This window comes from Lates calcarifer, linkage group LG1 (genome assembly GCF_001640805.2).
Source record: "Lates calcarifer isolate ASB-BC8 linkage group LG1, TLL_Latcal_v3, whole genome shotgun sequence".
Taxonomy (NCBI): Eukaryota; Metazoa; Chordata; class Actinopteri; family Centropomidae; genus Lates; species Lates calcarifer.
This window is the reverse complement of record NC_066833.1, coordinates 23,160,358-23,172,508: the sequence shown is the minus strand read 5'-3', so window position 1 is coordinate 23,172,508 and position 12,151 is coordinate 23,160,358. Positions and strand designations below refer to the sequence as shown.

Genomic DNA, 12,151 nt, shown 5'->3' with positions numbered 1-12,151 from the left:
AGTTCATCTCAGCGAGGTAGAAACATTTACTAAACACACACATACACGTGCGGCGTTTCCATGGGGACCAAGCAGCCGCTCTGTTCTTCAATAGCCGGTGAGTGAGGCGAGGTAGACGGCTATTGTGTTGTGTGTGTGTCTGGGGTGGGGGGTGGGGTGTCGGGGTGGCGGTTCGAGAGGGGTTAGGGGGGAACAGTATTAAACAACGCGCTAGACAGATGAAAGCACTGCACATCCTTAAACCTAATCATAATTTAGTCATCACTAGAAGATGGTATGATCAAAATAAAGCAGGAAACAGGCAAGACTGGCAGGACAGAGAGACACCTGAGTGCATGAGTCAAGGGAAGGAGGCTGTGAGATTGCTGTTAGATGGAAAATGATGGAGGCTCACGGACAGAGAGGGTCTTATTCCTAAAACTCATGCTTATTTGTTGCATCAATCCCTATATTCAGGCGCAGGCACTTTGTCTAAAAGGATTTCTAAAGCTCAGGAGCAGCTACATTGCTGCAAAGACAGTGACTTATTCATAACCACCAATATCTGGACTTCTGTAGGAGAAAAAAATTACAAAACCAAATTACAAAAGCTAGATGGAAATAGCAAGTAAAAAGGACAAAATGTAACACAGTTTTCTCCCAAAAAAAAAAAAAAAAAAGCACCCCACAAATGTTTCTGAGCTCACTAACAACAGAAGATGATTTGTTAATGAAGAAAAATTGTATCGAATAGAATGCAGGTGAAATAGTGGAGTAAGATGTTCCTGTCTTTGCTTTTGGGAAACGTGTTTCCAGATTTAACAAATTCTGAAGGGAAAAAAAAAAAAAAAACACCAGGAAATCTACCCGTTTATATTCTGAGACATGTAGGACTATTGTCCTGCAACAATGCTGCAGACAGAGTAACACAGTTGAGCCCATTAGGGCGACCTGGCCCTCCTCGCCTCCACTGCAGAGAAGTTTTTCAACCAGTTCAGACAAAGAGCATTCAGAGAAAGGATGAGGAGCAGGGGGTCCAGCTGGGGTTTTCTCAAATGGGCTTTTGAAAGCTGACAATGATATTTCTTGGATTGAAGCTACTAATAATAAGTAATTTGGGCTAATTCTTTTTAGCATATCCACAAGAATATTATTCTGAACAAATCATTATGCCAGTGAAACAAGACTGAGCATTTATCATGGAACAAAATTTCTCCATCTGAGGCAAAGATAGTGTTGTTTAAAAAAAAAAAAGCAGAAAAATAAATTAGTTAAACAATATTTGAAGGCCCAGATCTGGATAGATACACTAAAAATAAGCTTTGGTCTTCAGTATTGTACACTCTCTGGTCCCAGTGCTCCCAGCAGGAGGACAGTCTCATCATCAGAAATGACCATGCAGATATCCAGCGCAATATTCACCCACATCTAAGGCGGACGATATTGATTTACAGATTTTTTTTTTCTTTTTTTTCATACAGAGTCCTTTAATCCTTTAATCCTGATTCAGACGCTGTTGGAGCACAGGTTGGAGAAGAATCACTGTCTCCCTTTTGAGTGATGTTTCTCTCTCTGTTGGACTGACACTTCGGGTGCCAGTGCAGCTTCAAGTATCCCATTAGTGAGAAACTATTCTCCACCTCTGTTTTGTCCTCCACTCTCTGCTCCTCTTCCCATCTGGGTCAGATTCATCTGAGCAGAAGTAAGTCACAACCTTTCTTTGAGAAACTTAATAAAGACACCGCCTCCTGCTATGAACCAGAGTTCTGATCATGTCCTTCAGGGATTTTTTAAAATCCCATTTCATAATGAAAATAATAGAAATCTCCTGTGTGAGTGTGAAATGGAGAATAATAATTAAAGAAAACCTCAGGAATGATTTAGTTTAGTTCCAACATCTCATTAAACTTAAATTGGAAGATTTCCTGAAGGAAATCATTTTTTAAAAGTTGTTTTTTAAAGTAAAAATGTTTGTAAAGCAATAGCAGCTAAACTGTGACAATAATGAGGAAAATTACATTTAATAGTCATGACTTGAATGTGACAGTGATGGCTGTGCAAATTATCATCACCATTGTAGGAACATGATTTTGGCTGTCATGTTTTTCTTTTTTTTAAAAAAATTCATAGATTATATATGTATAAGTCTGCTGTTGAACCCAAATTATGACTGATGGTGGATATCAACCAGTCTTATAGATGCAGACAAAGACATAACTTCAGACAGTACTGTCCAAAGTAAGGGTGAGTTACGTAGAGGAAAGGACAAGATACACGTGACATTAGTTAGGTAAAAATTAAGCAAAAACTAGTTGTTAGTCTCTCATTTAAAATGGCAAACTTCTTAGCAACTTATTAACTCAAGCGGCAGCTACAGAGCAATATGATGATTCATGTGGAGTGGAGTTTGTCTCCAACTGATTAATCTAATCTTTTAGCTTTGTTTTTGGTCTCCACCATCTTCTGCGGGAAATACCTGACTTTCCAGCTGCTAAATGCTCCACTATGTTCACCAGCTGCAGCTGAGCAGGTCATGGACAGAGGGATTTTAGAGTCTGTGGAACTAAACTCAATGCTGTGAGAGTGAACCAGAAGAGTAAAGTTGAAGGCCAATACCAAAACTCAATTCTGCATAATCCAAACTATGGCATAATGATATGACACGACATTTTTAAACATTCTGTGCCAAAGCTTTTTTTTTTTTTTTTTTTTAATTCTATAAAAACACTCACGCTCTTACACAGCATTCAGATTAATTCAAGAAGTCTGAGTTACACATCACCACACAAAAATACCGAAAATAACATTAACGCTGACAACAAAAGCAGACGTATGTTTGTTCAGTGTGATGGATCACCTCACTCAGAACACAACCTTCAGTACATTTTTGCTGAATGTTCTATAGTAAAGTTACATCATTTGTCAGTAAACAGGTGTGTTCAGACTGAAGGTTTAGGGGAAGCACAGAGGTCCAGATTTGTCTCCATGTTTCCTCTCTGCTCTTCAGTCAACTTACGCATTTTGAAGTACTTGGACTTTAGTATTTCCATTTTTTGTTACTTTATACTTATACTTTTATTCCTCTCCTTTTTTGAGAATCAGGTGACCCCATGGGTCCTAATGCCAAGGCTGACAACCTCTAGGCTGGTCCTTTAAAAAATGATGGTGGCAGCTCCAAAACGATTTGGTCGTTTTAATCATTAGTAGAAAATTTTGGCCACTGGGGGGCAGCGGAAACAAGTTACGAACACAATACTGACACATAATTTTAAGCTTATAAAGTGAGCTAGTTAGCAAACAGTTTCCCTCATTTTAGACTTCTAACAGTTATGGAACAACATTGTCACTGATTTGGATTGGTGTTTTGGCCCTAATATGAGTTTAAGTCCCATAATGCATCTCTTTTTGCTCTGCTTATTCTGTTTATTCTCTACCAACTCCTGAGGGAATTATCTGGGTCTTTAGCTGTTAAACACTCTACTACACTAACTAACTCTTTTATTTAAAGAGGCTATTTGTAAGTTTTCTCTGCTGCTGAACGTGGTTTCTTGCTGGCATGCCATTGTTGCGTTAACAATACAAGAGGTCAGAATACATGTCCTCTGCAGCAGACTGGACACTACAAGTCAGACCCTATAGGAAAATGATGAGACAAGCTTTGAGGACATTTGATCTTCAAGTGTTAAGACTTGGTTTTAGGGTTAGAATTAGAAGGTCGAGGTAACAGACTAGATGAATCAATATCGGCAATCGACTAATATAGAAGTGCAGATTTGTTTGTGTGTGTGTGTTTGTGTATCCCATGGTTACCTGATCAGCAAGTGATGCAGGTCATGTGTCCTTGTGTTCTCGCTTAAGTCTTAGTCAAACAGGGAAAATCACCACAGGTAATCACACACACACATGTGTATGTGTGTGTGTGTGTGTGTGTGTGTGTGTGTGTGTGTGTGTGCACACATAACAGATTGATGCCATCCAGGCTTTACACATGAACTCCTCACTGTTTGCTTTCATTTATCAAAGTAACCTGAGTGGAGGTGAAACAGACCGAGAGAGACTTGTCTTGGCTGATATGCTGTGCACACACGCCTTCACCATCAAACACACACACACACACACACACACACACACAAACACACCCTGTGAGACCTTTGTCTCCCAGAGAGCGTTGTGACCTTTGTCCGATGTGGGATATAGCTACGTGTGTGTGTGTGTGTCTATAGGGAGAGAGAAATAGAGTTATAAGATCGCCACAGACTGTTTCCAATCATTTGGATTGAGTTGTATTCAGACGTCAGTGTTTATTCTCTCAATCTCCACACACACCACCTGTAGTGAATTGGTGATGACTGGGGTTTGAACCTGTAGCTCCAAGTCAGGTACTGAAAGTTGACCTCAAATGTCTGATCATATTCATGATCTTCTTTACACATTTGATCAAATATGTCCTTATTTAAATAAAAACCGTTGCCAGTATTAGACTGTATTTCATTTACAGTCGCTCTTGTGCAGCTGCTTGTGTTCACACATCATTAGCACATTTTTATGTTTTCATATTGCGACGGATACTCAGCTTTCATATTGTGTAAAATTGTCTCTGTGACAATGTCTTTGTGAAAATGATGGAAATGTAAAACATTTTTTCTTTAAAAACTCATAAATAAAAACATAAAACTTTTTTTTTTCTTTGAAGGTTTTCATATTGAACAATGACTGATAAGGAGGTTTTAATACTGACTTCAATATATAGATATCTGTGTGGTTTTCAACTACCTTTCTTGTATATACCGTATAACACATATATACAGATTTCAGAGCGAGATCTGCTGGATACAGTAAACTACAGAGTGATAAGAGGTAAAGAAAGCAGCCGCCTGTCTGACAGTAGAAATACTGACTACACACAGAACAAACATTGTCGCTGCTTATCAGATTTTAAATGACAGCAGCTTTTAAAAGGACTGCGATTGAACTGTTGGTTTTGACTGTAATGGTTTTAAAGATATTGTCCCTGAGTATCTGAGTTAACTCTGCTACACAAAGATGAAAGTGTAGAGAGTTCTGATTGGAATGTCGTGGAAACAATTTGCTTTTCGTGACACACCATGTGAAATATACATATTGGACTTGTCAGAGAGGAAATTTATGAACTATGGCAGAGTGTGGAAAATACTCAAGTAATGAGCAATTAAGAGCATTCATGAAAACAGAGAAATACAACATGAAACTCTGAGAAAAGGAACAGACAGAGTGAATAACTGTGGATGTTTATGTTGTGAATAATTGTTTTGTGTGTAATTGTTTGGTTGAAGTGTCAGTAGGTGGAGCGACCTCATCCATCATCTGATACCTTTAAGCTTCCCTGGTAAACTCCTACCTCTTAATGCAGGAAGTCATAAATACAACTCTCTGATGCGTTCAGGTGCTGTCGGCCGGGGGATGATCACAACATGGACTCAGTTTCACAGATGCTGCTTTTAGAAATCCGGCTTCTTTGAATAGAATAAAGAGGAAAGAAACAAATCAGGAAGTTCACACTTTAGACTTGTGTACTATGTTTCTTAATGACAAATCCAGATTAGGGCAGAGAGGTTTTAGGATTATACCTGAAACCTGAAAAGAATTACAGTGTTTAAAGGAGTCTGATCTTTTACTTGAGTAAAAATAAATAAATACATCTAAATATATGATAATAAATGTTTATATAATTAACACCAAAATATACCTAAAGTATGAAAAGTTAAACCACTCAATCTGTAGAAATGCTACTTTCAGAGTGATACCTCATTGTATATCAGAGATTAATATTGGTTTATTATTGACATGGTGCAGATAGTTGAGGTGGACCTAATTTTAACTATATACTGTAAATGAATCTGACAACTAGTGTTAAAACAACAGGTTGATTAATCCATCAGGAAGAAAATTACTCACCAAAAAGCTTAATAACTGATTAATTGTCCAAGTTGTGCATCAATAAAGATTGTCAATATAATATAAAATAACATAATATAAAAAAAGAAGAAATATAAAATGTATACCCCAGATTTGTACCTTTACAGCACCGATCCGAGAATATACTGTACAATCTATTATTTTTGTCTGGTTTTAATTTTGTTCATTTCTTTCTTTTAATTGCTTAAATTTTCGTCAGTTTTTTTTTAAATTCCACTTTATGTTTCCCATCATTTTGTCTTTAACTGTATTTTGTTGCCTTATGTAAAGCTCTTTATACACATTAACTTTACTTGAGCTGAATTGGTCTATGATTTAATAATCAATAATTAAACATAGACAGACAAAATATGTGATCAAATATGCATAACGGCTTATCTTTCTTGGCTAAACTGACTGCATGTCGCTATACATTAAATGACGCAACCATTTTTCCATAAATGGGGTGTACTTTAACCTGATTTTTATCCTCATACTCACTGAAGCTAGTGTGCAATATTTCCGACAGACATTGAACGCAGCAGTCCCTGAGCGTGATGAGGAGCGGCTGCAGCTTCACGGGGACTTTATTCCGCCCTGGGGCTGAGTGAGCGCTGCCGCTGCCGCGCGCTGCTGCGTCTAAGTTTTTACTCTGAAGGACACTTGGGATTATTATCGTTTTTCATTGTGTTTCAGTCACGTGTGAAACTTTGAGAAGAAAAAAAAGCAAACATGTGCTTGAAAGCAGTTTTCATGTTACTGAAGGAATAAACCGACCGAGAAGAGACGTCGACTGGATTTTACGCACCGGGCTCCGGACCCAGAGACTGAAGACTTTTTCAGACGTTTTGTTTCAGTCACATTTTCTCACATTTTCCTGGATAGATTTGACTCTTTCCCGCCAACCGTGGGTCTCATGATGCGACTTTTTTTGGTGTTCGCGACTTGTCGGGAACAAACCGGGCTGGTAAAAATGTTACAGGGCTGTTAAATTTATTGAAACGTGACCACCGGGGATGAACTTTCTCCATAATGATTGCGGGAGCTCTGGTGAATGATTGACAGCAGAGACTCGCCTGACGCTTTGTGGACTTGGACAAACTGGATTTTTTTTTTTTTTTTAAATCATTAAGAGGCTGAATGGAGCAGAATGAAACTCTGGTGCCGATTTATCCAGCAGAGGAAGAAAGTTTCCGAGATGAAGTCATGAATTAAAATAAACTGACTGCTCCCCCTTCCTTCGCTATTCTTATTTTTCTTGTCTAAAATCAACCATTTTAACATTTATTTTCTATATGGCATCAACGGTGAGGCACGCGCTTTGCAGCCCCGTGTTCTCGCGGCCCCTCGTGCTGCTTCTGCTGTTGTTCAGGTGTCCAGGTCTCACGTCAGGAGCCTCTAAGGATCTGGTGTGTGAGCCCATAACTGTACCCATGTGCAGGGGCATCGGGTACAACCTGACCTACATGCCCAATCAGTTCAACCATGACACCCAGGAGGAGGTGGGGTTGGAAGTGCACCAGTTCTGGCCCCTGGTCCGGATCCGCTGTTCTCCGGACCTGCTCTTCTTCCTGTGCAGCATGTACACCCCAATCTGCCTCCCGGACTACCGCAAGCCACTGCCGCCCTGCCGCTCTGTGTGTGAAAGGGCCAAACGTGGCTGTTCCCCTCTGATGAGTCTGTACGGCTTCGAGTGGCCTGAGAGGATGAGCTGTGAGCAGCTGCCCCAGCTGGGCGATGAGACACTGTGCATGGACCAGAACAGCAGCGAGACCACCACCCTGGCTCCTCCGTTTCCTAAGCCCACCCCTAAAGGTCGGACCAGACCCCCAAGCCCCCCGCAGTGCGACAGGGAGTGTCGCTGTCGAGACCCCCTGGTCCCCATCAAGAGGGAGTCCCACACCTTGTATGGCCGGGTCCAGACTGGCCCCCTGCCCAACTGTGCCCAGCCCTGCCACCAGCCCTACTTCTCAGCTGACGAACACGCCTTCACCAGCTTCTGGGTGGGACTGTGGTCAGTGCTGTGCTTCATCTCTACCCTGACCACTGTCGCTACCTTCCTCATTGACATGGAGCGCTTCAAGTACCCGGAGAGGCCGATCATCTTCCTGGCCACCTGCTACCTCTTCGTCTCTTTGGGTTACATCATCCGCCTGGTGGCAGGTCATGAGCAAGTGGCGTGTGGTGCCAGCAGCAACAATGGTGCTGGCGACCAACTGCACATCCTCTATGACACCACTGGCCCAGCTCTCTGCACCCTTGTCTTCTTGTTGGTATATTTCTTCGGCATGGCCAGCTCCATCTGGTGGGTGGTGCTGTCTTTCACCTGGTTTCTGGCTGCAGGGATGAAGTGGGGCAGTGAGGCCATCGCAGGATACTCTCAATACTTCCACCTCGCCGCCTGGCTCATCCCCAGTATCAAGTCCATTGTGGTTCTGGCTCTCAGCTCTGTGGACGGGGACCCTGTGGCTGGAATCTGCTACGTGGGGAACCAGAGTCTGGAGAATCTGAGGGGATTTGTGCTTGCACCTCTTGTGGTTTACCTCTTCACCGGCTCACTTTTCTTACTCGCCGGTTTTGTGTCTCTCTTCCGCATCAGGAGCATCATCAAGCAAGGTGGCACCAAGACAGACAAACTGGAGCGGCTGATGATCCGTATCGGGCTCTTCACGGTGCTGTACACCGTCCCCGCCACCATCGTGGTGGCCTGCCTGGTCTATGAGCAGCACTACCGGCCGGGCTGGGAGCGAGCGCTGGCCTGCTCCTGCCTGACTGAGCGCCAGCGCTCAGGTCTGGGCCCAGACTACGCCGTCTTCATGCTCAAGTACTTCATGTCCTTGGTGGTGGGCATCACCTCAGGAGTCTGGATTTGGTCAGGAAAAACCCTTGAGTCCTGGAGGAGGTTTGTGGCTCGATGCTGCCCCTGCTGGCCGCAGAAAGCCACTGCGCCACCCTCCATGTACAGTGAGGCTAGTACTGCTTTAACGGGACATACTGGAACCGGGCTGACATCAGGGATCTATCATAAAGCCCCATCTCATATATGAACCCATCGGCACAGTGACTCGTTTTAACAGGATGTTGGTACACTCTGTACAGTCACTTCTCTGGACACATGTGGGTGCAAGACTGTGTGCTTGTAGATCTTTGTACTCTGAATATTAACTCTAGTAAAAAAGGGAAAATTTTAATTAGACTCAGAATATTTAAAGGGGAGATCAAACTGCTTTTCTAAACCATGGAGACCAGAGTTATATGGATCCATAATAGAATCACACATGCTTCTTCCTATCTGCTTTATCCTGTACACTGAGAGAGAAAAACATATTTATTTATGTAAATATTGTACAAATGTGCTGTAAAAAAAAAAAAGAAGAAAAGTAGGTGTATAGTGTGATGTTTGGTTGTACTGCCACAAGCGAAGTGTTGGACACTAGAGGAACAAACCACGTCTGATTTGAACTGTATAAAGTTGTACATAAATGTGCTGTTGCATGTCAATGAGTGTGCCTTTGAGTGTGTTTTGTGTCTGCGCTAAGAAAAAGTCGTTCTAATGGATGACCCTGAACTCTTGTCATAGTTTGGTTAATGTCATGTGAACAGGCAGTGATCAGGTTAAAGCTGCAGGATGAAACTGACCAGGGCCTTTACCACCACCTGCTGGTCCACAGTGGAACTGCTCAGACCAGGGTCCAGATCAACATGAGACCACAGACCTTCAGTTAAACAAGATGTACTAAAACCATCTGAAAAGGTATGACATACAAAAAATGGTGGTTGCAGTTGCAATTCTGCTGTTGGAATAGTTATTCTCTTACATGATCAATTTAAAACATTGATAAAAAAAAAAGATTTTGACAGTTGTGCTGTGGTCTTGCTGATACCATCTCAGTGACTCTCAGAGGTCCCTGAACCTCACTTTGACAACCACTGCTCTGCAACAATTCTAAACAGATGGATGTCAGGGTCAAAGATTTCAAAAGTGAAGGAAGGATGAGCTTCTTTTGCATTTTTATAAGGTTGTAATCTGAATATTTGTTTAGTTTTGGACTGTTTTGGAAAAAAACAAGCAATTTGTAGACATTACTTTGGGATCTGGAAAAATGTGACTGTCATTTCCACAGTTTTCTGATCTTTTATAAACCAAACAAATGATTAAGAGGAAAAGAAATCAACCAACTGATTTATAATAGCAATTAAAATTATTTTTTATTTTTCCTTGAAACGGTGCAGAAATGTTTAACCTAATTATATTCTGGCTCCACCTTCTACAATGTGAGGTTTTGCTGCTTTTCTCTGATTCTTAAATCATTGTAAATTAAATATTTTGGACAAAATAAGCACTATGAAACTTTGAACATTTGTCATAGATTTTGATCATTTACAGCATGAACAAGCACATAAATAACCATGAATCGTCTCAAGCATTTGGAAGATGCCTCTTTTTAATTACACCCTTTAAACATGTAAATCTCTACAGATATACAGAACAACAAAGTTCTTCTCTGTCGTTATTCTACACAACAAAATGTTATCAGTAGAGCTCTGTGGTCTTATGCGCATCATGTCTTGACAACATGATCTGAAGGAACCTCCCGTCTCCTTTCTGCCCTTTAACGTTACTGGAAACTGACAAAGTACAGAAAGAGAGGCTGTCCTGCAGAGTTCAGTGCAAACAGTCACAGCATTACAGGCTGTGTATTCAACGACCGAAAAAGCTTTTTGTTTTCTGCTGTGATGTTTTGTGATATTTTCAGTGTTGTTGGTCAGTTGTGTTCCTTTTAAACTACTGTGTGTCCACATGATAGATGATATGTCTAATTTATTAGTCTGATTTGTGAGGGAATGTGATTGTGTGAATGATGGTGAATGTGTTTTTTTTTTTTTTTTAAACCCATGACATTTAGGTTTATTTGTTAAAATGTAAATCTGCTTTTACCCCCTAAAAAGATATAATTGTAGATTTTGGTTCATATTGTGGAATTAAAATGAGTCTCTCTCAAGTTTGGTGCATGTCTCACATATGTGTCTATATATCTGGTATAATGTACTGTGTGAGTGTTGGTTTTTACAGAAGAGCACAACTGTTGTTTGTTCTAGTTTTAATGGCTTGAGTGTGCAAGAATAAAGACGTGTGCACCAGTTTATATTTGAACTACATTTGAATTTGTTTAATAACTGGATTTAAAGTGGCTAAATTATGATGTAAAATCATCAGTTTGTCTCCTCTCTAAAAGAGGGTCCTTTATTCTATCATTTACCGTCTCAAGGTTTTAAAGTGAACTGAAAAACGTTCTTAGAATCAACAAAGTCTTACCCTCTTCAAGTTCCTGTTCTCCTCAAGCATGTTGCTGCTTTCTGGGCACGTGAAGTCACACTGGTGGTCATCAGCTTGTAGCACCATCCTCCATCTTTAAACCCCTGTCTGACAGTAGCCTCATAGACCAGAATACAGTGCAACACGGCAGTCATTCACTCATTCATTAATATCTATGGTTTACTCTATGATGAGCGGTAAATTCTAGTTTAATCATCACTGACATGTCAAGTGAAAACAGCAGAGGACAAGTGGGCAACAAACTCTTCTATCAAAGCATTTGTAACTTTATATTGCATTATCAGCTCTTATTGTGATATAGTCATTTTGAGGGAGGGGAGATCAATCCTAGAACTGAATGTAACAAGATGCTAGTTGCTGTTTTTGGTCATTTCAGAACTGCATTACAAATTATCATTTAAAAATCCACTACTTTCATTATTAAGTGGCACTCATTGACTTACGCCATATGCCTGAAGTCTGGTGCAATCTCTGATAGTTGACAAATTAATGTTGTCTCTGCAAAAAACAACAGTTTTTAAAGAGTTTTATGGTCATAATTTGTATTTATCCAACATGGGAAAAACAGCAACTACGGCAGGAGGAGGACTTTCTCCAATGTTACAAAACTAAGCTACTGGCTCAGGACACATTCATGTAGCTACACCTGGAAGTGACCTGTGCTGTAAGGTGTGTTTGGATGATAAGAAAGTCACTGGAGAGTTGGCTATATGGCTGTCAGCTGACCAAAACATCATCAGCAGTGTGGGATTCTCTGGTTTCTTTCTTCCATTTCAAAATGATAAACAGAAGATAGCCATCATTAAACAAACACTTACATTTTGTCTGAGGAACAGTTCACCCGAGCTGGTGAGGCTCCCGATCTGGTCACTCGGTCTAGTTGAAGGAAGATGCCCTACA

General features: G+C 40.8%; 1 protein-coding gene across 1 annotated transcript; it reads left to right on the top strand.

Annotated features, from left to right (window-relative positions):
• Positions 1–6,517: 6,517 nt before the first annotated feature.
• fzd5 (frizzled class receptor 5) lies at positions 6,518–11,057 on the top strand. The gene has a single exon (XM_018702692.2). It carries the CDS (start codon positions 7,209–7,211, stop codon positions 8,958–8,960), a length of 1,752 nt encoding a protein of 583 aa, XP_018558208.1. The 5' UTR covers positions 6,518–7,208; the 3' UTR covers positions 8,961–11,057.
• The last annotated feature ends 1,094 nt before the right edge of the window (positions 11,058–12,151 follow it).